General features: G+C 42.7%; 1 protein-coding gene across 2 annotated transcripts; it reads right to left on the minus strand.

Annotated features, from left to right (window-relative positions):
- Window positions 1–27,301, minus strand: PHRF1 (PHD and ring finger domains 1). Of its 2 annotated transcripts, none has more exons than XM_082284199.1 (18): window positions 27,198–27,301; window positions 21,311–21,513; window positions 20,877–20,999; window positions 19,154–19,386; window positions 18,103–18,186; window positions 17,014–17,135; window positions 15,284–15,381; window positions 14,557–14,729; window positions 12,954–13,083; window positions 12,498–12,637; window positions 11,490–11,677; window positions 10,578–10,697; window positions 8,543–8,697; window positions 4,910–7,684; window positions 4,143–4,219; window positions 3,337–3,597; window positions 2,131–2,259; window positions 1–946 (listed from the first exon to the last, which is right to left on the minus strand). In XM_082284199.1, exons 2-18 carry the CDS (start codon window positions 21,399–21,401, stop codon window positions 812–814), a joined length of 5,034 nt encoding a protein of 1,677 aa, XP_082140325.1. In that variant the 5' UTR covers window positions 21,402–21,513; window positions 27,198–27,301; the 3' UTR covers window positions 1–811. The 2 variants fall into 2 exon arrangements, with proteins under 2 accessions (XP_082140325.1, XP_082140326.1); XM_082284200.1 differs by having other exon boundaries at window positions 21,311–21,419; window positions 27,198–27,285.

The following is a 27,301-nucleotide window of genomic DNA, read 5'->3' on the forward strand; positions in this document are numbered from 1 at the left end:
ACCATTCAAAATAACTTTATAAACTCTGTCACATTTCTGCTTTGTACATCAGTCCAACCTTATCCTTCGAGCTTGTTACTGAAAATTGACAATGCTTGCTTTTTGTTTCGCGTTTTCCTGAAAGGCAGACACAAAACCAGCCATCAGTGCATTATTTACACAAGTGCAACACAATCTCCCACCCCAAAATTAATTTTTTCACTAAGGTACTTCCAACAGAATGTAAATAAACACCACGGCTTGAGCAGTGTTTCTGAAGTCAGTTTATAAAGGTTAGCTCATTTCTGCAATCCCCAAATGCCAGAGCGAGTAAAGCTTCGCTCACCATCCAACGGGCTAAAAATACGACATTTCAAGTATTAAATCAGAAATTTCTAAAGACAATCCATATTTTGATAAATAAACACAAGGGAAACAGTATACAGCTCTCAATATACTGTAAGAAAAGTGTGTCCAGTTTCAAACTTTAGCAAGACAAGTGCACAGCCCAAAAATGTGATCAAAGTAACCCTGAAAACTGTAGCAATCCGGGAGTTCCAAACATTAATCTCTTCTGTGTTTCCCCTCGAATTACTCTGCTGGTCTGAGGCATTTGATTGTTATTTAGTTCTACAGCTGTAGGTAATCCAAAAAAATCCTAAATTCATTCCCATATGGAAACAATTCAAGAGAAGGTTCCGTAGATAAAGTCTGTTCTCATCTTGTTTCTCTGCTCTCTGCTTACAGTGAGATGCAACTGCATGTCTGTTATTCCCATAGTGCCCACAGCTAGGACAAGTTCAGTCCAAGTCATGCTGGCTGTGGCTTGCTCTCAGTTTTCCACTTCACGTGTATCTTCACCATCAGTTTTCTTATGTTTCCTCATATGTTTGTATTTTTCCACATATGCCTTCACCAGGTTAGCCACCTTCATAGGGTTGATCTCTCCACTTTTGCTGTGGCAGATCTGCAGGGGATCAGAAATGGCACTTGGTCAATGACAGCATCTCAGGCAAGTGGCAGAGAGGCCCTAAGCTGTCCAGGGGAGCCAATTCCTGCACAGCCCCCCAAGGCTCATGGCAGGGTACATCAAGCAGAAAACAAAGACAAGAGCAGTATTTTCCTTCAAGCATTTCCTTCAGTTCATTTCAGAGCTTATCTACGGAGCACCACCCGAATGCAGAGGCATCTCAAAGCAAAATTACCCATTTTTACTACAGGCTTTTCCACCCATCCATCCATTTTTACACAACACATGGTAACCAAGGAAGAGTTCAAATCCCAGTTTTGGGATGTTTTTGAGGAAGCAATGCTCATATTAAAAGAATTTGGCAGTTTGGAGAGCCCATTTTGAGATAGGGGAGAAAGAGCAAACCCTACACAAGGAAATTTATTTCTCTTCAGAGAGGAGTTCACAGTGACTTCAGCAGCAATTGGCACCACTCAGCTCTCTTGCAGAAAACACTTATGGTTCATATGGGTCACACAGAAGATGTGAAACTGCAGCCATTACCTCGTGAATTGTTATTTATGATGGAATTTCTCAGTGATAGCAAGAATGCAGAGCAGGGAGAAAATACAATTCTCTGAGGTATCAATTAACTGCCTTGACCACAAGAGCATTACTTCTCCTCACGAGACAACATTTACTTGCTGATCAAGTCTTTCTTAGCCACGACCTACTCAGCACTAAGATTTGAGAAAAAAGTCAGTATCAGCAAAATTGCAAGGCCCTCTGCCAAGGTTCAGAGACACCACAGATGCTCAAGGACCTAATGCAGAGAGTATTTTCTCACGATCAGAAACAGCTGGAATTCCGGCTGAAGGTCCTAGCGAGGGGGATTTGACCATTATCACCAAGGGCACGTACCATATAACATTCCAGCTCAGGCAGCTGAAGCTTAGCAATGTTCTTGTCCACTGAAAACATGATCTCATAAAAGGAACAGACTGACAGATCATCAATGGCACCAATTAGTCCTGCTTGGAGCAGCTACTGCTTCACCGCAGGACTGCAGAGTAAGGGTCCAAAGGTCTGCTACTCAGTTCTGGCATGTACTTGCTGAAATGGCAAGTGCAATCCAAAGTACTGCCACTTATGTAATGATCTGCCCAGCTCCTCCTCTCCACTTCCTTTCACTGGGCCCTTACCTTCTGCACTGCTTTCCGAAGGATGCTCTTGTACTCCTCCTTTGTAATCTCCCTCTTCTGGTAAAAAGGTTTGATGGCAAGTTTCACTTCTTCCACAGCCCTTTCTTGCATGTGAAGCTTCTTCATGTACTGCACAGGAAAGAGAACTTCATTACCCTGTGCTGTCTTGGGAATGGTTTCTGAATCTGTGTTTCTTAGAATCGATCAAACAACGAAAACTCTCATTTCACAATTTCAACAACCCAAGTAATCACCTCCAAGTGATTTCCTTTACTGTCAATTGCTGTCTTGAAACAAATACCAATTTGTGCTATGAGGAACCTTTGCTTTATGTAACACTTATTCTGCGTCTTAAAGAATGTGTTTTAAGCAAGTGACTACAACATGGACTTCCTAATTTTGGCCTCCTCCTTCCCTTCCAACAGCTCTGGAGTAAACACACATCCAACAAAAGGCACCAGATTCTAAAAGCAGCAAACCATAATTGTGAATATAAAGCTTCAGATAGCTCTAAAGGCAATCCGAAAATTGCAGAGGTGCCTATGAAGTAATGATTACAGGTGCCATCAAAACAAGTTCATAAAAACTGTTGCTCATAAATGGAGGTTCAATGGGAAATGCATCTTACTGTTTGGTTTTATGGTACGAAGCAAAATAATGGGCTATTTTTGTTCTGGTGTTAGCATCCACTGTGCCTAAAGCAGATGGCCTGTGCAGCAAACCCAAAACTCAGCAGCAAGGGACTTGAACTGAAAGATCTCCAAAGTGTTTTACTATCTCTACATTTTCAGTGCTGATAAGCAACAAGACACAGTCCTACCTCTCTATAGGACTGTTATGAGAATTGATATTAATTTCAAAGCTGAAGGGGAATGGAGAAAACCAGGTGTTTAGAGAAACTTGGACATTGTGGTTTCTGGAAAGTCTCTTCCAAATATTCATGCAAGAAAGTTTCAGAACTTTAAGAACGTTATTTTAGGTGTTTTAATCCCTCTCTGTCCTACCATGATGAAGCAATAGAAAGCAGAACAAAAAAATGGAATAAATCCCAAACAAATTCAAAGAGAGGACTGCCTGCTGCTCCTGGGTTAGCAGAGTCAGTCACCAAAAACAGCAGGGCTGGGAAAATACAGTACAGAAAGTTTAAAAATCCCTCAAATGAAAAAGTTCAAACAAACAGCTCATTTATTTTATGCATTTACTCACTTCCTCATTTTTTGTTTTATCCACTGAAGGTTTGGGTGCTTTGATCTTTTCCTCTGCATTTCCAACAGAAGCAGCTTGGATTCCTGGCTCAGATGCTGTAGCCAGGCTGCCCGGCTCTGGGGTGAGGCTCTGTCCTGCCACGCAGCCAAGAGCTGGAAGACTTCCCTGCATGATGAACTGAACTGTGGGCTGGCTCACCGGGGCGTAGGGGGGCAGGCTGGAGGGCAGAGCTGGCGCCAGAGGGATGTTGTGACAGTACACCTGGGAAACACACACCACTCTGTAAATGCTTGTGCGGACAAGACACAACATCAGAGCAGGATTTTCAGAGCATCTTCTATCCACCAGGAGCTACCACCAGCCCCGCTCGCCTTTTAACTGGTGGACAGCACAGACTGATGGCTCAGACCAAGGCTATCAAGCCAACATTTACAGCCTAATCACAGGGAGAAGCTCACAGCTTCTCAGGCAGCACCATCTTTCTGCAAGCTGCTGCTGAAAACAGAAGCTGCATGTACAGAGCAGAATTAGAAGATAATACATTTCTTCAATGGTAAGGAGCACCCTGAGAGATTAAATGACTGGAGGATTGCTGAGGTGTATGGGCTACATGAAATGTACCACACGCAGAGGAAGGCAAACTCTGCCATGAGAGGAGGGTGTTGCACAACAAGGGCACAGATGAGATGGGATGCCTTCCACGACACTTGGGTGCCGGAATAGGAACCAACCTGAGAGGAATCTAGATCAGGAAACATAGGCTCAGGAATCATATAATTGGTTGGAGGAGGCTCATTTAACTGCACCTGATTTAACGTTTGGTTCAAGTCCTCTGCTTTCCAGGCCCCTTCTTTTGCTCGCTGAAGTTTGTAAAATGGCATCCCTAGGTATCCCAAGAAAAGGAAAAGAAAACATCTCAGAACAAAATAATGTGTCAAAGAGTCAAAGCCAATTATTTTAAAAATTAAAATAAAAAGCATCTAACAACAAAACTAGCAATAAAAGGATCTTTTTAGCAATCTTTCATATTTTAAAGCTTCTGGTAATAGAAAGTTTCTCATCCCCTTGAGCAATTGCTTTCTACTGGGTTTATCTATTGAGAGTAACTAAAAAGAACAACACAGGCAACTCTGTCAACACAAACATCACAGGTTCCCAAGCCAAACTGTTTCTAGCAGCTTTGGCTTAGTAGCACTCACAGGGGTGAGCTACAGAGCCTTGTCACGCTCCTTGGTTTTGAGGAACATTTATAGATACTGAAGGCAAAGCAACCATTCCAGTTAAGTGCAGAAAGGGTGGGACACAGGCTGCCAGTTCAGAGATGGGGTTGTTGCATGTGCTTCACAAGAGAACAAGCTGCCGCTGGCTGAGCACGTCCTCTCCAATTCATTAACACAACTCACCTCATGATTTCAACCAGTGCAAAATGCCAGCTCTCAGGATCGCAAGCCACGGCATCACCCCAGCTCAGATGACACAGCTCTTACAGTATGACCAGGTTTGGCCAGGCACCAAAACCCCAAGCCTTATACAGCCTATTTCAACTGCTGTTTGTTTCCCAAAAGAGACTTACTAGGAGCTTTTCCAGCAGACAACGTGCTGCTTTCTTCCTCTTGAAGATTCCAGGTAACTCTTTTCACTGGTGCTTTTGATTTCAAGGCAGGACCCTGAGGTACCACTTCCAGTTCAGGCTTAGTGAAATTACTTGTATTTTCACCTGAGACAAGGCACTCCTCCTTAACCTCCCTCACGCAATCCATGACTTTGCTTTTGGATGAGCTTTGAATAGGTGCAGCCTCAGCTGGAACGTGCATGATAACTTCCTTCTTTGGGGGTTGCTCCATCAGAGATGGACATAATGCAGTATTTTCTATTTTAACTGTAATCTCTAGGTTTGTATTGCTACAGCTACTGAGCACTGCTGGATCAGTACTATTCATTAACTCTTTTTCAGCAAAAGAATCCACATCACCAATTGGGACACAAATGTCTGTGATCTCTGGTGCAGGGAATGCAGTTTCATTGCTCACTTCCGGACAGATGGGCTCTACCTTTATAGTTTCTTGGACCTCTCTCAGCTGAACTGGGGTCTCAGTCTGTATTTCCTCAAGTCTGACATTTGGTTGGATGGTTATAGAAAGCCCTTCTAGTACTAGCTCCTCTTTTGTCTCTTGTTTGAGAGAATGGGGTTGCTCCAGACACCGGGTCACATTTTCAACTGGAGGCTTTTGATCCTTCTCTGGCAGAGGAGGAAGCAAGGTCTCTTTTGATCTGTGTTTCCTTTCTTTGGAACGTGATCGGGATCGCAGTCTTTTTTCCTTTGATTTGCTGCTTTTGTGCTCCCAAGATCGAGACCGAGATCTCCACTTTCTCCTCTCCCGAGATCTGGATCTTGATCTCTTTCTGTCCTTTGACTTCAAGCCACTTTCTTTATCATACCTCTCGTAGCTTTTGTCCCTCCTGCGTTTCCGCCTTTTAGTCCTCTCTGTGCTGTTTGACCGGGAGCGGTCCCTCCGCCTTGATCTTGAGCGAGACCGTCTTTTCTTTTTCCTATTTTCATAAAACTCAGAAGTACTTCCAGGACTACCTGAACGTGATCTAGATTTCCTTCTGTCCCTGGACCAAGAAGCTTTTGCCTTTTTATCCTTGGTTCTATCCTTCATTTTCTTTTTTTTAGATCGTTCGTGACTGCTAGAACGGTCAGTAGAAGACCTCCTGCCCTTGGATTTTAATGTGTGTGTTTTGCTGTGCTCTTCCCCACCTGACCAAGAGGTAGACCTGGAGCTTCGGTCCCTTGAGTGAGCTCCATCTCTTGACCCTGAACGTGATCTCTTATGCTCTTTGACAAGTGCTTTTTTCCTTTTCATCTTCTTCTTGCTTCGGGAGCTGGAGTTTGAACGGGATCTGGAACGTGATAGCCTCTCTGCTTGTTCTACCTTTTGGACTTTCTGCTGCCCATCACTCTTTGAGGGACTATCTGGTTCTATTTTCACATTAATACTAGGTCTAATCAATTCCTCAGCATTAAAGAACACATTAGGTCCCTCTCTGTTTTCCTCCTTTAAACACTTTGTATTAGAAATTTCCTTAACAGCAGATGAAGTGCAAGGACTGCTTAGGAGGTCTTCCTCACCCACATTGTCTCGTTCCTCTGTATCAGAGATCTGTTCTACAATCCTGCTTGCTACTGCCACATCATCACGAGACTCTGTGTTACCAGATGGCACATCAGAGTCAGTCCCAGATCCAAATATATTTTCTACCCTGTAAGAAGTGAAACGACGGACAGTTTGAAATGTTTGAACTTTTGGATTTTCAATGGAAATAGTCCTGGTGATATTAGTTAGTGGGATCCCTGAACCAAGCCTTTCAGGACTGCTGTTTGCTGAACTCGAGTCCGATCCTGTTGGCTCGAAGGGATCATATATTTCACTTTTGACCTGCTTTTTCTTTACTGAGAAAAGAGCTGAAGGACTCTCCTTCTGCTGCACGTCATCGCCCACCGGGCGGAAGGTATTACAAAATCCTGGGTTAGACAGCCTGCTGGGATGTCCTGTGTTCCCGGGAATATTGATTTTAAAACTCTCAAAAGAGCCTGGGCCTTTGCCCCTTGAAGTGCCTAGCAGCGATGAACCACTATAGCCACTGGGATTGGTGGAGAAAGACACCCCGCTTGGACGTGTCTGTTGCTGAGGTTCCTTGGAATTTGACTTCTGACTTTCCACCCTGCTACCCTTTCCCGGCTGATTAGTGCTGTCCTTGCCAGTCAGCTGGGTTATACAGGAGCTGGGGATGTCACAGCTTTGGCTTCCTGCAGGTTCCAGCTCCACCTGCTTGCTGCTGGTTTCTTTTTTAATCTTTGGTATCCTGGGAAGCTCAAAGATGTCAATTCTCTGGGAAGGTGGTTTTACTGGCCGCCTCACAGTTACAGCTTTTGAGCCAGAATTCAAGTTACAGCTCAGGGACTTTGAAGGTGAATCAGTGGGTACGAAGTTTCTAGACTTTCCATTAAATCTGGGCATTTCCTCTAACTTTGAGCCATGCCTGCTCAAAGTTGCTGTATTCTGAGTCTGGACAGACCTGGGTGTCATTGAATATTCTGATTTTACAGTTGCCTTTTCCGGTGCAGTCTGTGCAGGGCTTGCTGCAGACTCGCTCCTGCTCAGCGGAGGCGATGAGAACAAGCTTGAGGAGAAGGGTCTGGAACGAGTACTCAGCTCCAAGGAAACAGAAGGTCCAGCCATGGAGCTACTTGCCGTGGTCCCTGAGTGCGCTGTACTTGGGTGGGTGTTATGTCCTGAACCATCCTCCACTCTTGAGTCACTTGCTGATTTTCTATGAAATGGAGCTATGGCACACAAACAGACAATTCAGCTTTTCAGGACATACCCGGAGACATGCTCTGCCAACATTAATAGAAGTACTAAGCTAATTATTTTAAGTTCTACTGTGGTTTGCAGACATGCCACACAGTAATAACAGAGTCCAGTAGTTCTTCTGGTCAGATACTCACAGTTTAGTGCCAGACAACAACATCTTTGAGGTAAACACTAACGTTTAGGAAATGAATTATTCTGTTCTATAGGTATCACCAGATTAGTGCTTGCTATTCTGCAGTTGCTGATTGACAGAAATGACTATAATAGAGGACGTTAGAGGTACTTATTTTAAGAATAAAGTTCTATGTTTCAGTTTGAAGAGATTCCTTTCAAGTAATGCCATGCCAAGGGAAGACACAGCTGGAGATGATAGCACATATTTAGAGCTCTACTTTTGTGAAGAAATTTCTTGCCACGGTCCTTCACTCTGCTCTTCAAACTGAAGTACAGATTACAGGCATGACAGCAATGCATGATACACACCAGGAAATTTGGGTACTAAGATAACCTTGGTCTATCCAGTCCTACATTTCTTACAGCAAAGCATGAAACCACTGTGCAGTTCTTTTGAAAGAAGAAAACTATGTATTAAAACTAAAAATCCTCCAGTAACATCTCAGGTCTGCAATTAAAACACAGACAAGCAACACTATTTCAGACATCCATCTTTATAAGACAGATTACTGTTGGCAGTTACTGAATCCATCCTACATATTCCAATGCCCAGAAAGAGTATCCCTAAGTTTAAAGCTATGCAGACTGTAGGATCAGGGCAGATGTGGAAGAAACAAAGAGGCTAAAAACACTATGAGGTGCCAAGTCCTTACCTTCCTTCTTTGCTGTCAGTGAACCATCTCTGTTGATGACAACATCTGAACTACTCATCATGAGAAGGCTCTGTCCAGACAGGATACTTCCCAACAGATCAGGCACAGGAGCAGCTTCTGCTTCTTGATCAGGACTCAAGGCAGGCACACTGCTTCTGCATGTTTCAGAGGGGTTACATTTCCTTTACTCTTACAGCACTTGTTCTATACACACACATTACATTAAAAAGAAACCAAAGTCAAGGGCATAAGCAGAGGTCAGCCAGGGAAGTTCGCTTGTAGTTTTGGCTTCACTAGAGTCATTCAGTCCCCATCTTTCTCTGACAAACAGAAGGTGAAGCTTTTGCTGACTTCCCACAGGAATAATACAAGATAAGAAAGCATGTAATCATACCTGAGACTTTTGGTTAGCAAATGCTTTTTATTAAGAGTGGTGCTCACTGTGTTGTATACCAAGATTAACTTTCCAGTGCATTTAAGATGCATTTTTGGAGGATAAACCACTGATTATCACTTCAGAGATATTTCTATCCTAGCTGCCTCTCTTGCCCCCACTAAATCACAACATAAATGTATTCCTCAGGCCTACACTTCTATCTTAAAAAAAATGACAGAGGTTGAGCCAGTGTTTAACCAGAAGGTGCCACTGGCAGGGTAGCTAAGAGCATGGCATAGAGAAATTACTGAAAAACAACTGCAATGCTCCCACAGGTGGGACAGCACAAACACTCCTGTTTATGCTTTTCTCAATCTTATGAAGATGGTTTAAGTTCTCAGTTCTTGAAATGCAGGCTGAAAAGGTGTTTCTGGTGTTGGGCTTTTTAGTTTTTATTGCTTTGCTTTTGATGGGATTTGAGGGGTTATTTTGTTTGAGTTTTCTAAAAAACAAACTTCCAAAGGAACCCAGCTCTCTGAGGGAGCTACATTTCATTTCTGTATGACAACAAAGCAAACTTTATTCACATAATGTACACCAAAACACCTGTAATAACATTCAACAGAGAGACAAAATGAGAACACTAAAAGAATCAGCTGCTAAGGCCAAACCAGAAACTCAGTGTAGCCCATGCAAATGGAGCCTTTAGGAAAGCTGAGTATCAGCTAAACAGTTCTACCTTCTAAACAATACGCTACTCAAGTAACACTGAAGACACGGGAAGTTTCCTGAAAGGCTTCCTTCAGGACTGAGATGGGAAAGGTAGACAAATAATCCAAGTTATCATAGAAATATGCTACCTTAATCCTGAGAAACCAACCCTCACCATAAGTCAGATGCATCAGAGGACAGCTATGTAAACCTTTCACATCTTTAACTACTTAAGCTGAGCTCCCTTCATTTCTCTTTAGCTCCCTCAGACTTGCAGTTTCCTGTGGCTCAGCTGGTACCTGCCTCAGTGACTTTCCTCATCCCCTTTCTTCTCATCATTCTCCTGATTCCCTAATGTCCTATCCCTCAGTCCTGAAAATTCACTGTGGCTGCCAGTGGGGGGCAGACAGGGCACCTGCCCTTGGCAGGCTGCAAGGCACAGACAGTAAAGCAACTGTGAAACTGCAGGATCAAACAAAGCTTCTTCTCAATTTTCTCAGCTCCAACAAATGGCAGCTGAAGTGGGTGAGGTCGGTAAAGCCCTCACCTCCTCAGGATGTGCAATTGGATTCCCTGGCCCTCTCAAAGAAGCAAGTGGTTTTTTAAAGGTTAATGAGACTGGGGTTTAAAACATACTAATGGGGTTACTGAACAGTCACAAAACAGAAAGCGAGAGAGTCAGATTAGGGTGGAAATACCAATTGTAAATTTCAATGGAAATGTTTAAGGCATGATGAAAGAGTGTGTGTGTTCAACATAAAAAAAGAATTCTTGCACAAATTGATGTGGTTATTTATCTACACATATGCAGGCATGCATGTATACAAATACATGCACTTTTTGAGAGATAAGGGTAAGAAAAGGGTTAAACAAGGATGATCACCAGGTTTACTCTTTTGTTAGGGTCTTAAGACAACTAGGAATAATAAAATAAGAATGGATTTTTACCTGGGAAGTCCCACAGAAATGGGTCTAGCTACAGGACGGTGAGACCTCAGTGCTGACTGGGAGAGAACTCTCCTTTTGGCACTCACTGGTGAATCTGGATTTGCTGGAACCTCTTCATTGCTATGATAAAACACACACACGAACCCTGAAATTGTCTGAAATGTTTTTCACATCAAAGAGATGATAGTGCTATGACAGATACAATGAGAGAGCATTGTTTTATTACGATATATTAAAAAATATTTGTGCAATATACTTTTTCTGTGGCTGCCTAAATAGAACAGCTTGATTCAGACAGCAGAGACTCAAATGTAGATTTTCATATCTAAAATGTTACACGGACAATTTTCTTTTATGAAAAGATCATAAAGAAATATTCAGTGGAAAACTAAATTTCACCAACAGTAACTTCAGATGCCCCCTCCCCCAAAATTCAAAGCTTATGAGTGACACAAACTATGGCATAGTAAGATTTCTCCTGAATTTAAAGTGCCTGGAAAAGTGAAGATAGGAAAAGGAGAAACGTGGAAGATTCCAGAGGTCCATGTAATTTTGTGTTTACTGTATACCAAATATGCCAGCTGTCTTCACTTTAAATAAATAAATAAAATGTGATGGATTAGGATTAGACTCCTTCAGATTCTAACCTTTCAATAACCCCATAGATCTTATTAAAGGTTTTCACAAGGCTCATTATTTCAGAAAAACTCTTTTAGAGGAGGCTGATTCCTTAGAAGCTCAGCAACTCAGCCCAGAAGGAAAGAAAGAACAGGCCCTTATGTGTTATCATGGGTTGTGTACCCAAAGGTGCCTTCACATGTGAGATCCATGCTCTGCATGGAGCCACATGTACGAACATCCCAACACCTGCTAAATCACCAGATCCCTGATCACAATCCAGAGATCTCTCACCTTTCATATGGATCCAACTCATATGGATCCCCAAACACAGAGAGAGAAGCTGCACCAATATCTGCTCTCATCAGCCCAAGCGAGGGCTCCGTTGGTTTGTACATGGAAGGAAGTGAGGCCCCACGCACAGGTTTACTGAGCCCAAGAGTTCTTGCAATACGGGAGCGAGCAGTAACCTCATTTTTCCCCTGCACAGACAAAGAGATTGGGTTATTTGTATGTTAGGGCAGGTAAATTTGTGTCTAAAGCCCCAAATTCTTCACTTAGCCTAAGTACAGTCATCAGGTTACTACCATCAGCAGCACGAGTGGCGTGCATTTGTTGTCTGTATTTGTTTTGAAGCATTTATGAAACTTGTAACTATGGCGTATATGTCACTTCAGAGACTGCATGATACAGATGTGACCAGATAAATTAAGCTTCTAAAAATCTTAATAATGTCAATTTGAAATTGTTGGTTCCTTATTAAATGCTGGAAGGACAGTTCTGGCTCTAAGATGTAGACTCTAGTTAAAGTAGCTGACAAAAAGAGTCAAGCTGGTGCAGAGCATTCAGTCTAATTCACAAGAGAACACTACTCAGAACTGAAAGGAATTCTGAGAGCCCTTATGGCTGATTAGCTGGGTTTGCAACAACAAACATCAACAGCCTATTAAAAAGAAAAGGTGCTGGCAATTCTAACTGAGCTTGCATCAGTACCAAGTAAACACTACAGCTGAATGGCAAGACAGGACAGAAAGCCTGCAGGACATGCTTTACAATCTGATCCCTACAGTCCAGGTAACAGGATTTGTGAGCAAAGCCAGCAGGCCTGTCTGGAAGTTGCAATTCATTTCCATGTACAGCGTCTTTCTGGAGTACACTGGACACATCCCGCACAGACTCCCACCAGAAAGAAAGGTGCCTGCTATGACTCTAAGGTGGCATTTCTTCCAACTGAATCCCATGTTATACTGCTCTTACAGAGGGCTGAAAACAGCAAATACTGACTGGCAGAAACTCACTCACATGTGATCTTACTCTCGTCTTTTTCCCCCTTCTCTTCTTTGTCAGACGCTTGCGTCTCCTCAGCTGTGTCCCTGAACTCTTCTTCCCAGCAGCAGATTTTGTCTGAGTTCTTTTTTTGCCTCCTACTTTCTTCCGCCTACCTGATGGGACAAAAACCAGTGATCTGGCTAAGAGCTGGCACTGTATTTTACTCTGTACTCACCTTTTTCATTCCCCCCATGACCACAAAGCAGCTGAAAGAGACATACACAGTGCCACCAACAGCAGGGCAGAAAAAGTCAAATCATCAGGATTTACTTAAAAACAACCTTCAAGACACCTTCTGGGCAGAGGTGGTATAGGGAAAGAAAAAAATGCACATGGGATACTTCCATAGCTGCACAGGTGTGGCAGCGTACAGTTGATGTAGAGTATTTTGTAGGATTCAGGCTGCCCTAAGGTGTCTGATGTCCTCACCTGTTTTTCTTTTCTGCCTGGTAGGAGCCCGTGGTGCCAGAGGACGCTGGTAGATGGCTGTGTTCAGGCCTGCTACAACTGCTTCAATTGTTTCATCCAGAAGAGAGGACATGAGGTACCCTGGCACATGCTGTGGGGGGGATTTGAAGTTACATGATACAGGTACCTAAAGCTCAGCAGCATTTACTTATAAAAGCATTTGATGAAAAATGGACTTGAGATTCAAATGAGGAAACTCATCATATCATCAAGCTGCCAGTTAACCAATTATGTCACTTTTTTCATCTACTGACTGACATATTAAGGACCTTGTTCTTCAGCCTCCTTCAGAATTACATGCATGCTCCCAGCTTCTCACCGTGCTTGGAGGACAACAGCTTACACACCCTCAACCAGTGGAATTAAGCTTCAGTCAACTCACGGTTACGAGCCAAAATAAGATGAGCTTTTGTACAGAGACAAAGGCAATAAATAACAGTGCCTTTCTATATATAGTTTGTAATCATCCCTGCACACCGAGAAGTGGAGCTAGGAACAGCTTCTTGAACAGGAAGTGCTGGGTTCCCAGGATTACACTACCATGGAATAGTAAAGTCCCCAGGCACCACCCCTTTCGCCCACAGGAGATGACTCCACTATTTCTAAAACAAGAAGTAGGGAAAGAAAGAAAAGTAACAAGTTACCTTGCAGAGTCTTTCACTTCAAACAACACTTTCCTCCCTTTATTTTTTTTTCAACATATATATAGGCCTGACTACTCAGTTGTAATTGCTTAACAGCAATGCATCGAATAATTCATCAACTTTTTGTATTTTATTAATTCTTCTAAAGTTAAAATTGAAACGCCTGGGTTTGGAGACAGTGGGGGTTTGGCAGTCAAATAAGATCACCTCTGACATGGAGGACATAATGAATTTAACAACTGCTAAAGCATTCAGGGAAGTTCTTAAATAAAGGGAAAAATGTGATAAAAACTTAAGGTGAGATGGATCTTTGTTCACGGCAGCTATCCCAAACTATACTTAATACTGAAATAGAGGGACCCTGTGTATTTGGGATACTCTCCTGCACAGACTCTAATACTGTTAATGTAGTTGAAGTCACACTGCCACATTATTGAGGACACTAATATCTGGTTTTTTTCCTCTTCCAACACAACAGGCTGTTTTTCACAAACACAGAAAACATAAAATTACAAAATTTTTCACTTCAATTGGGCTGAAGGCAGTCAGCAAGTTCTACTGCTATGGGCAAGGAGGTAGGAGTACAAAGGAAAATAAACAACTGTCAAATAAACGTGCTAAAAAACCACAAGTGGTGCACAAACTGTGTATTAATAGCCACTAGGAATAGCAATATAATTTTGCTCACACCAGGGGTGATAAAAATGCAGGTTAAGAGAGGAAGCTGCTGCAGCATTTCAAAATAGGGCATCTTGGTCATGTGCTGTACTCCATTTGTACATGTTGTACGCCTCAGTTTAAAACAGCTACTAACTACTGTGCTATGGACAGTCAACACCGAGCTACTGAAATGGGGACTTATTTCAGCAACTTTTCCCCAGGGCTCTGGCAGGGACTCCCTCAGAAATCCCCGTGGATACCCGAATCTGCTGTGCCGTCGTTATGCGGTTCCTGTTCACCGTGGCGCGGACGCGCTCGCTCTGCCGAGTCCTGGCTATGGCTCGGGTCCGGACGTGAGGGCGGAGCCTACTGGTGGTGGGGACAACATCAGCCATGAGGGCAGCCACCTCTTCCTCACTGACATGATCTGCATCTTGAATGAGAACAGGCTGAGGTCACTTGTCTTTCTACAGGTGAAATTATTTAAAGAATTTCAGGCAAAAAAAAAAAAAAAAAAATCAGCATTCCCTTTCTTAAACCAATCACCTCCACAGGCAGCCATTACCCACTCAAAAGGAAATGAGTACAGACACCACTGCTTCAGACTGTCACATGGTGTAACACTTCCAGGTAACAGAAGTTGCTGATACCTTGGCAATCTGAGGTCAGGACACTAATAAATTCTTTCCAGTGTAACACAGTGCAGTCACACTACAGTGCTGGGATTGCCCTGGAAAGGTTAAAGGATGCTTACAAGAAGCAGCTCCACAGGTTGTAACTGCAGATGAAAATCTTCATAAACAAGGTCCTCTCATCAGTCAAGAGTTCAAGTCTAATCTTAAGGTTCAAGAGAGAATGCTTATCAAAACAATTACTTGAAACAGATGAAACCAGGAAGTTAAATGTATCATCAAAACACCACATGATTCACGTTATCTAACTCAGGAGAAAAATATTTACTCTGACTGGCTACCATAAAACCCTTACCTGCAGCACCATTGGCACCCATGGGGGCACAGGCAGGACAGAACCATTCATCTACAGGGACTTCACTCAGAGGAGGATTAAGGCATTCCATGTGATACCTTGAGGGGGAAAAAAAAGAAAATCAAACAATGTGCTCTTTACCAAGGGAAGACAGCATTTTACCTCCATCCACAGGCTACAGAAGGCAGACTCATTTCCTTAAGCCTGAAACTACTGTTTATGCATCCGCTTCTACCAATCTCCAGAGAAATGATGGATGCTACCTGATAGTTATACAAGGGTCTTCAGTTCTAGATGGTATTTTCATCACTCTAGGCCCAAAAAAGTTCAGAAAAACTGAGTGTTTTTCCCTCACTGTGTGGTGAATCGCTTGCCATTTGAACCCAAGCTGCAAGAAATGTGCAGAGCCAAAACTGATGGTGGCAAGAGAAGTTCAGAGACGCTGGGGAGACAGGCAATCAGGAAACAACATCAGCTTCCTGAAAACCAACATAGTACTAACAGTGCTGGTACTTAGGAGCATTTGAAGTGAGCTATTCTACATTTTTCTAAAGTTAATCTCAGCCACGGAGAACTAGTAAAGACTTCAAGTTCTTTTTTCAGGAAGTGCTTCTGGAAGTGCTAACTCTAGAAATCAAGGATATATAAAGAACTTACTTTAGGAAAAGAAGACAAAAATCAAACAACTGTATCAAACTAGAAATAAAAATATATTTTAAAAATTACAGTAACTGTTGGGAGATCACCAAATAAAATCTGAAGCAATACCCTGAGTTTAGACAGGCTTATGGAAATTCAGAAAGAACTTAAAGATGAGGCTTCAGATAAGAGCTATGAAACACTGTTTTGGCTTAATATTTTAAACTCAGTGTTCTGATGATGCTCTTAGCAATCTTTAGTGTTCCTGATTTTGTCTTTTTTCCAGAAGGTGAATCAGTATATGTGTGTGTATGGACAGTGCATCAATGTGTACAGACACAGAACACAAAGACAAAACTAGACTTTACCAGAGGTCTAGTTAGCTTGCTATGAGTTACTTTTGAAAGGTTATTTTACATACTCATTACTAGCATCTCACTTTGTTCAGTGGGTAACTTTTGACTTAATCTTCAAACTGACAATGCTGGAAGACTGATTAAGCAGCACAAGGGCTTTAAATTCTAGCAGAAAACTGCAGGGCCTAAGTTGTGTTCAAGCATATTCATGACTCTACTTAAACATTTATTTTATTAATCAAGGAGGGGGCAGAGACAGAAGTAAGCAAGACTAAGAGAATCATGTAAGAGCTGTGGCTCTAAAGAAAATTTTCAAGGTTTCACAAAACTGAATCTTAAGCACTTCTCCTGCACAGCACTAATGCCCAGTCAGCCAGGACAAGTCATGCATCCTATCCTCAAGGAGACATAAAGGATGTGTGGTTTTACCCTTTATACACACAGGTGTTGCAAGGATGAGCACAAACACCTTCACCACTTGAAGGCATGGTCATCTGTTTTGGTGGTCTGCAGCCTGATGTGTGCAGGACTCTCCACACATACGTTGCTACACGACCAGAAGAGGACCCATCACATCATGGGGATGGATGTTTGCTCTGTAATACATGGATACGTGGCTGGCCACATGATGAGCCTGAAGAGGGCAACAAGGGGCAAGCCTGCAAACCAGACAGTGCCTGTGGACCAAACTCTGGCCATGTGCAATCATGCAGGTGATTCATTTCAGCCTCTTACCCTGCATCACAGCCATCGCAGAGCAGCAGGCGATCCTCGCGGTCACTTCTGCCGCACACCTCACAGAAGGTCGGATCATCCTCTCCATCAGTACCCTGAGTTTTCGTGTTCTCAACAGGAATCTAAATAAAACAGGGATTCATGGTTTATGCAGAATGTGGCACTTTTTAAAATCCATCATCACATTAACAGTAGTACCTGCAGCAAAATCCAAAAGTGAAGGAACCAAAGTGGCTGTTACACACCAGAACCTTCACTTTGTTCATTCAGCACACCTAGGGCATGATCAAATGCCTGACAACATCTACTTAACTTGTCTGCTGTCAGACACCAATGACTATAGAAAACTGCATTTTAAGAATAGGCAAAACAAAAATCCACAAATAGGATCAAAAGTAGTCAAACAAAAATATGCCAAAAACAAGACTAAAGAAGAGAGCAAACTTCGCTACCCCCGTATTACTTCAATGTTAATTCTCTCTTCAGTTAAAATGCAAACAATAATAAACCATCAGTTTATGAAAACAAAGCATCAAACCCCTAAATGTTCCCTGGAAACTAACATCTTTCTGATCTCAATTAAGAGCAATGACAACTCTTCAATGTTCTTTTGTGAGCAACTACTAGCACACTTGACCAGTGCCTTTCAGGGCTCTACCATTGCCTTGTGCCTCTCCCCTAACAAACCCAACTGCTACACGGCATTACTGGTAGCAGGACATAAGGAAGAGATCACAGATAATCTAGATTATTCCTATTCATCCTATAACAGCACTTGAAGAATGCAGAGCACTCTCCACAGGTGGACAGGCTTATCCACGTAGAACAGTTTTCAGTCAAATGTCCATTATACAAAACAGGCAGTTACAAAAAACACCCTTTTTCTGCCACCACAAATGAAGCCACAACACAATATTGCAGGAAGTAAGGTTAAGGAGGAAGAAAAATAGCTCCTTAAAAGGCAAATTTAAAATAGGAAAGAAATAATTCATTCAGATAGCAAGTATTACATAAACACCCTGGAGTATAACTTTTGAGTGACAATTTTGTGTCAACTGGCCTTGTTGTTTGCTACAGTAAAAGGTTTACCTTTTTTAAGATTTTCCCACCAAAACGTGCCCGAATGTTAATGTAATTAAAGAGGATTCGATCCACTGGACAGGAGTTTGCATTCTAGGAAAAAAAAGAAATTCCCAATACAGTTAATAAGTGCATAACTTTATTCAATTTTTTAAAAGAAATCTTAAATTATTAATGTAATAAGCATTAAATTAATGTAGTAGTCATTTTAACAGCTATTGATCTTGACATTTTAAGTACTTAAATCTGACTTATCTGGTTTACAACCAACCTGTTCTATCAGAGAAAACATGCATTTTTAGAGAAGCATTTATTTTACTGAAGCAATTTAATTATTATTCAATTGCCAAAGCAACATCAAACTTCTTCCAAACACTGCCTTGAAATAGTGCTCATGTTTTAAGGCATTTACTTTCCTTTGGACAAATGAGCAACTAGAAATGGTTTACAAATATATTCAGTCAGAGTGATTTATTTGCTTTTTAAAAATTTAATCACCACTGCTACTGCTGCATGCACTCTAAGTTTTGTTGTAATTCTCACCCTGGATTATGACTATGGGAGCTACAGGGGTGGCAAGGAACTCTGACTGAAAAGTGAATTCAGAGCAACCTGCAGATTGTCAGTATTCTTTTACATCTTTTCTGTGTTTAGATGTTCAGGGTTGCAACAGATCCCCATCCAATGGTTACAATACAGAACTCAAGAAAAGATAAAGACAGATATACAGAGAAATATACGTATATCCAAGCACAGAGAAAAATTAGTATCTCAACTTGAAAAAACAAAAGAACTGTAGATGCCTACAAACACGCTTGCTTGTGACCTTACAGCTTGCAGAGAACAGAACAAATCAGGATGGGTACAAGAAAAACAGATCCACACTTCAAACATGAATCCTGCCAAACAGAGCAGTAACCCAAGTCTGTTTAAAAAAGCTTAAGAAAGCAAATATGAGTATTACTGTATTTTGTTCTCATTACAGCACAACAGCATGATCAGAGGGGAGAGAGCAGAGCACACCAGAAGGCCACAGGACATCACAGACAAAACAGCTCACCTTAGACCACTCCACGATGCAGTCCAAGCAGAAGTAATGGGAGCAGCTCTCAGGAGTCCCAACAGCTTGATCCCTAAATGTGTTGAGGCAAATGGGGCAGTTTTCACCATCCTCATCAGAGGAGATATTCACTCCATTCAGGTGTGGCTCTGATTTCAAAGAATCAGTGATTCCTTCCATAGTGGCCTCACTTTCTTCCTCCTCCTCCTCTTCATCATCATCATCTTCGCAATCTTAAGAAGTGAGAGATAAAAAACAGCTTGTGTGTGCTGCAGGGTTTCAGCAACAAGGGCAGAGGGGGTGGGCAGGACAGGGTACCAGTTCACAGGAAATTCCAAGTAACCTTATTTTATGAGGCTGCAGGGGTGAAGCACAGCCTCCCCAGTTCAAGGCAATAATTTTTGCTGTTTTCTTGCTTCCTAAATCCCTTCACTAAAAAGCAATGGATTACTCTGGTGAAAAATAAAGCCTGATAATGTGAGTAGTCTTGCAAGACATTAAAAGCACAGACACCAGAAAAGCAAAAGATTATCAAAACAGGACAGTTAAGATATGTCAAGCTACCACTGAACAATGAAGTCAAAAAATAAAGTTATAATAAAGTTACCATGTACCCAACTTCTGTTTTTTTAAGAGACATTCCAGAGGAAAAGCAGCAGCAACACACTCTTCTGCAGAACAGCAAATGAAAGATTTCACCAGTAAAATATGATTTTGAGAGCCAAGGGATCTAAGTGCCTTAGAAACCGCTTAAAGAAGTTTGGTTTTGAGTAAAATGAAACACTCAGCACACATTGTTGAAAGGTATTTTTATTTTTAGTACAAAATACAAAGATGGGTTAGTCTTTCCCTAAAACCTGTGAACTAAGCTGATATTTTCAAGAAGCAACAAAAAGGTACCTAAAACCCCACTCACTTGGAGGGGGAACTGGGGGTGGTTGTTGTTGGGTTGCTGATTTTTTTTTTTTTTAATAAGAATGGGGCCCTTGTCTTTTCAACTGAATTCTCCTGTCTGGATGTAACAGAGAATACTCTGAATGATGGATTAATAAAGCTTTTTGGCACCTAGCATTGATTTTTTAGTCTGGGTTCAAATCAGTCTAACTAGTAATTTGGAAAACTGTGCTCTTGCCTTCCCAGCAAGCTTTAAGATCTAATAAAATCTTTTTGTCTATCCAAATATTAGTTTGAGTGTAGCAGTTTCAGAAGGACATGTATCTACAGGGTATGATTTCAGTAAAATTAACAAATTCAAATAAGATCCACACTCATTTTTCAAAGAAAAATTAGTCAAGTGTTCTTCCATCCTCCCTAGGTAATACAGCAGTAATAATTTAATTCCAGAATTCCCCATCACAACATTCACTTTAGAGCCCTATGTCAATGCAAACTAACAAACATGCTTTTCATAAGTGAAAAAATAGCATGAGCCATTGCTGCAATTTCGACTTTTTTTCCTGCTCATACTGGGGCAGAGTTCACTCCTGCTGACTACAACTACACCACTTTGGTTGGCAGATAGTCTTCAAACATGCAAATACTTTAAAAGCTTAGAAATTGGGGAGTATTACTTGTTTGCTTATTACTGTAAGATTTTGGCATTGGCCTGACACAGCAGCATCTGTGGATTTATATTTCATTGTTAGTTTCTGGAGGAACAGCTTTCATCTCACTCTTCCTCAGTTATTAAAAATGCCTGTTAAGGCACATTAACAGATCTCACCTTCTAATTCTTCATCTTCACTTTCTTCCTTGTCCTCCTCACCTCCCTCTTCCTCGGTGTCATTATCTTCCTCTTCACTACCAGTATCATCTGCTGAATCCCAGCTATTTCCACCATTGCTTTCTTAAAAAGAGAAGAGCAAAGGAAATACCCATTTGATGCAGACAGGCAGAACAGGTACCAGAACCCCTAATCAGGTCATTATGCAGGAAGTGAGCCCCCATATTTCCGCAGTGGTATCAAAGCTGCCCATCTGGAGAAACTCCAGGGAAGCATGCCAGCAGTCTGATACACACAAGTTATGAAGCAAAGCAAAAACAAAAAAATTGTCAGGGCGAAGGAGACAAATGGTCACAAATATACCTTTACCAGCCTTTTGAGGGTAAATCAAGAGGTTCTGCAACCTCGAAGCAGAAAGGAGAGGCCACATTTACCTGTTTCACTGAGGAGTGCGAGACACTGCCTTTTGCCCTTTCCCAGAGCAGCGTTCTTGTTGATCAGCTCATCCTGGCTGTCATCATCCATGGCAGGACATTGGAATCCCTGCGAGGGGGCAGAGTCAGGGAGGCAGCGCAGCACCTAAGGCAGCAGGGCAGGCACCAGGCTGGCCCAGAGCACCTGACGCATCTGCAGAGACCTGAATGGGAGAAGGAACATTGCTCTCCTCACACCACTGAGCAGTTTTCCCAGTTTCAGTTCCGAGGTGGCTACGGGTAAGCAGCTACTGCTCCGTGAGGTTTCACAGCCCTACTGAGCTGGATGAAACCAGCTGCTTGTGAAAAGCAGTTTAGGTGAGAGATTCAGCTTTATCTTGGGCTCCTGGATGACAGAAAAGTGTATAACCAAACTCCCCCCTGAAAACAGCAATAGAAAACCACAAATACTAAAACCGTCCCACAGACCAGCAATTCAATACAAAACTGAAGGGACCAGAGCCCTTTGAACAAGGCCTAACAGGATGACAATATGTGTTTCAAATCAAAATACTCCATCTTGCCTGACTGAAAAGAAGAATAAAGATTACACAGTTTAGGTTCTTTATAAAAAAACAAAAAGTCTTTGCACAGCTCTGTCAAGAAACAGAGAAGTTGAAGACCCCACAACTATTATTCCACAGAAACTGATCCGGTGCATATTAATGCAATCACATTAATTGCTGTGCATCAGCACAGACTGGCAGTAAAACTGACAGATACTGAGAGATGTTGCATGATCCAAATTCATAATGACAATTAAATCAGAGCTTTTAACACATAATGCTTCAAAGCATTAAGGCAGACAGACCCCTGGCAAGCTTCTATAAGCAAATCATGAAAATATATAATTAACAGACACTTAAAGGTAGGTGTCATATCTCAATATGCAAAAAAAAAAAGGATTCTTTTCTAAGTGTGGCAAAGAAGTTTCAATCAGGTGCTCTTCTCCCACTCTCCCTGCTCCCCACTACATATCTCGCATATTAAGAGATTTTTTGGAACAAAACACTATGTTTTATTCAAGTGCTCTTGATCCGTACCTTTGCTTGCACACTCCCTCTGAGGCACACAGCATAGCTCTGCACTAGAGAGCCTTTAAAATGTAGGTTCTACCAAACCAGACTAAACTACAAATGGAGTCTTCAGTGCTTGGGAAGGGGGGAACTAAACAAAAAGAAGACTGAGCTTCAACACAACTAAGTTCTTGTAAAGACTTAGTAAGAATCTTGCCTAAAGAGATTTTTAGCTAAATTTATGGCTGTTAACAGGAGCGTTTAAAAAACTGTTTATAAACAATATATGCTGGCTGAAAACATGCAGACTCATCAAAAGCCAGTCACTCTATGATGCAACTGAAAAAATAGGAAGAAACACCCAGAATTTTCCAAGTTTCAGCGGTGCGTATGTATGAATTATTCAAACAGAAACTCAATTATATAATCTCCTCCCAAAAGCTCAGTTAGCTACAGCAATGCAAAATTTGTGGTGACGTGACAGGCAGGACACATAAAGGGAAGGACTGGCAGCGCCAGGCACGTGTTCCATCCGTGGATTTCGATGCTGTGCAGAACCTCGGCCACTTCTCCACCGGCACCTTGTGGGAACAGAGCGGGCTCCTGCTGACCTGTCACGGCCACACCCAGCCAGCCACGGCACTCCTGAGCCACTGAGGATGACGGAGGCCAACCAAAGCCACGGCAAGTAAAAACCATGGATGAGTTTCCACTTCACTATGGCCATTACCTTCATTTCCCTGCTCTCCAGTCCTCCTTAAAGCAAAGCAATAAGCACAGAGCAGAAAAGATCTTTATGTTTCAAAAAGTGATTCCTACAAGCCACGGTTCTGACCAACATACACTCAGCTACATTTCCAAAGAGCATGCATTTCTTCACTGTAGTGGAATAAAACAACTACCCGTGTTATTTTTGCCTTGTTATCCCACGGAAAGCTATCCTTTAGGCACAGAGGCAAACAAATCAGCACTTGTGACTTGACAATCTAAACTGACATATTTATGCTGCAAATGCAAGCTTGTACTTTGCTCAGAGGCAAAACTCCGAGTGAAAGAAAATCTGGTACTGCAGCAAACAATCATGTCTTCAAATCCCGTCAGTAAAAAAAGTCTCTTTTGTGGATAGCTGGAAACTGACAAGGAGAAACCAAGCAAGGATGACACAAAATGAATTTGAGGTTCCTAAGCACATCACAAATATTACTTTACAAACAACCTTTTCCAAACTGGGCAGCTACTCTTAAGGAAAAAAAAGAGGGAAACCATAATTGACTATACACCTAATATGAAAGCTCCTTCTCCTATTTTTTAAGAACAATAAGCAGCATTTCCAAGTTATTTCTTTTTTTTTTTATGGGAGACATTTCAAACAAATTACCGCTGTGAAACACAAACACATTCATGATACTTCAGAGAATTCACTCACCTGTACAAAACCCCCATTTTCTCCAGCACTTACCACACCAGATTTTTTCTAAACTCCCTGAGCCAGAACTAGCAAATACAAAATAGACGGAAAGCATTTTATTCTTCCGTTAACCAAGAAGTTTGGTTAAGGAGGGGATGGCAGTCATTCCTCCAAGGCAAACCTTAACTATGCACTTCTGTAACACAAAAGGCCGGACTGCTAAAAAGCAACCAGTTATCCCTGAAGGCCATTTGACTCAGGCAACTACAGCTGCTTTTAGTTTTGGGGGTGTGAAGGACATGCCCTCGTGGCTGTATCCAACCCCTCACTGCCTGGTCATTTGGAAAATCCCATGATGTGCAGTACTCTCCATACAGCCCTTCAGCTGCAAGCAGCTCTCACACGCACCAATCGTCCCTTCTGCATCTCACTTTTACTGCAAGTCTGTTCAGAGAAATTTAGGATGCAACCCAGGAACACAGATGCAGGATAATCTGGCCAGAGATCCCCTGTCTTTGTACTCAATACCACTGATGCTTATAGCAAACTCCAGTTCCTTGGGCAGCTGCATCATCCACTCGCACAGCACATCCAGTGTCCGGATTACAGGTTGCACACAAGGTTGGTTGAAGGCAGGCACCATTCTCCTCCTTAACATCCCCCTGTTTTCAAACTGTCATTTAGAAGAGCCTCACAAAACGTTAAAAAACCATTAAGCCACAGAAGCAATGAGTGCCTGGCAGGTGTTCGATCACTGTACTCGCACCAGCGCTTTCTGCCGCCTTAGGTTTCCTTCCCCAGGACACAACAGCAGGGCCAAGTCAGGCTCGGCTGCAGCGCTGCATCCCTATGGCAGCACAGGCTCTGCTGCAGGACAAGCTGTAAGGCCAGGCTTTGCTATTAAGACAGATTACATTTTTACACAGAGATGCCTTAAGTAATTTTAATAATAGAATCCAAGTGCAATTACAAATACTTTCTTCAAGCTCTGTTAGCAACAGGGCTTTCTGTCGGCTTCAGCAACAGAGATGATTAAGTGCTTCCTCCAGAACAAGTGTTTATCAAACAAGCACTCCAGCAAACATTTAGTTTTTTTAACTGAAGTCTTTATACATTACCACAAATCAGTATTTTAATGTACTTTGAGGGTGTTCCAGCAAGAAGGCAAGCACAGGTTTCCAGCCACCAAGAGGAGGCACAGTCTGCAAAGGACACTGGGGCTCCATCCCATCGGACACAAAGCCGACAGAGCTGCTACAACAGCGAGCGCCTCTCCCAGCCATGGGCACTTTCTCTCCTAGCACCAGCCCATCTCCTCCTCCACCAACTTCTTACGTAGTTTCTACATTTTTCAGAAACAGAAGAGCTACTACAGAAGGCTTTTACTTTCATCTGCTTGGGTAACACTTAGGACTATTCACAGGCAAAGAAAAGTTTCTCACAGAATTTTCTCACAGGGTGGTTTTGAATGCTGATCTAATTTCATGGATTTAAGCCTACTAAATTTTCAAATATATGGGCTTTCAGTTCTCATTGGCACATCTGCTTCGTTGGCTTGTTGGGGGGGAGGGGTTTTGGTTGTGTTTTTTCTTAGTTTTGTTTTTTTTTCCCCCAGTCCACTGAATAATTCAGTTCTCTCCGGAAAAGCAATGTCACACATCAGAAATTATTTAGCTTTGTTTCCAATTTCATATGTTACGTTCAAAGAAAAGAAAACAAGAGTTGCAAAAGTAATTTTTGTACCCGGTTGGAAAAAGTCTGATTATGGTGTGACTACTGTCTGCCATCACCACATTCCAAAGGTAAATTAAGACAACTTGGCAGGGAAATAATTCAGATTAACAAGACACTCCTACAGCCCAGAGTCGTGCACTGCCAACCTAGCATGCACAGGGAGCTCTAAAAAAGTCACCTAAATCTAAATTTAGATCCCTGTTTAAATTACCAAAAAAAATTTAACTCTTAAATACCACTATCAGAACTGTCTATGCAACAATTTAAACAATGGAAGCACTTAAGAACCTAACAGATAAGGCACAGAAAATTAATCCTGAGATAGGTAAGGAAGTGCTTATCTGTCACCCATCCCAGCCCTGCCCTAAATTTAGCCACCCTGAATTCCAGGATGAAAACTGTCCACCAAAGCTTCTCCAGGAGCTGACACTGCACTCTTTGAGGAGTTTGTAATGCAAACAAAGCAACACACAGGCTTTGCAAAAGCACTTGGGAAGTACAGCATCTTACCCAGAGGAGCAGCTAGGCATTTTGTACCTCTGTATTCAAAGCAGCAGCCAAGTTCTATGGAATTCCCAGCCTCCAATTCCTTGCAGCCACTGGCTCTGCTTCCAGCTGCAAATTAACTCTCTCCAACTTGGCACATCCTCCTCTTTCTGAACAGGGTTCTTTTCTTAGGAAGAGTCACCCTTACTGGCGAGTTCCCCTTCAGCATCAATCTTTCACACCAGTCCCATTTTTAGCTACAGCTTCCCCTGCTGTTTATGGGCAGGACTGTGGGAAAAGAAAAAACCACAACAAAAACCAACAAACCCAAACAAACAAGAAAACCCAAACAAAAAGCTCACATATTATACTCTGTGCACAGCCCTACGGAGGGAGACCCACCGACATATAAGAAAGGAAAAAACGCAACAGACACGGCTGAAACACACCAGCAACACACTCAGTGGCAACAACCTGCAGGAAAACCAGTAAATGAAACTACAAAAAAACCCCGCCCACCGAACGTGAAGTGGCCAAGGGAAGGCGCCTGTGACACAACTCAGAACCTTTTCGTAAGCACAGGTCCCTCTAGGCGAAATTTTTAAGCCTAAATGTGCCCTTGTTACAAGCTAATACACGACTAAAAAACAAACAAACGAGCACCAAGCTTGCACGCAACTCCTCATTAGTACTTGTCAGCCGAGCCGGCTGAAGTAGCCGATAACTTCTCCAACACCCGTGTGTGCACCACAAACAGTGGGAATGGGTGGGAAGAGGGAGCGAGGGGGGAAAGGGGAGAGGCGCGGACGCAACAGCCTGGAAACATTCGGGGTTTTGTTTAGTACCCTTACTACATTTCTGCGTGTACTTTGTATACTTATTTAGGGCTTTGCCGCAGCAAAGGCAGCTGGGTCGCTCCTAAGCCGAGGTGCTCCCGAGCCCGCTCGGCCCTTTTGCATCCCGCGGGACGCTCCCACGGGAATCCCGGGAGCACCCGGGGAGAGCCCGACCCGGGGCTGCCCTCCCACGGAGGCGTCTCCCGTCGGAAAATAACCCAATAAACATGCTGTCGTTGTTGCTGTTTATAGGAACGACACTTAGGAGCCACCGCCGGGGCGGGGGGGGCGGCCGCTCCGCCAAATCCCGCGGCCCGGCCCCCACCCGCCCGCGCAGGCCCCGTCCGCCGCCCGCCCCGGGCACTCACCGAGAAGCGGCCCCGGCGCTCACATCCCAGCCAGGAGCCGCTCGCATCCAAGACCCCGCAACCACCGCTCCCCCGGAAGCGCTGTGGAAACACTGGCGGGTCAC

This window comes from Coloeus monedula (assembly GCF_965178545.1).
Source record: "Coloeus monedula genome assembly, chromosome: 6".
Taxonomy (NCBI): Eukaryota; Metazoa; Chordata; class Aves; order Passeriformes; family Corvidae; genus Coloeus; species Coloeus monedula.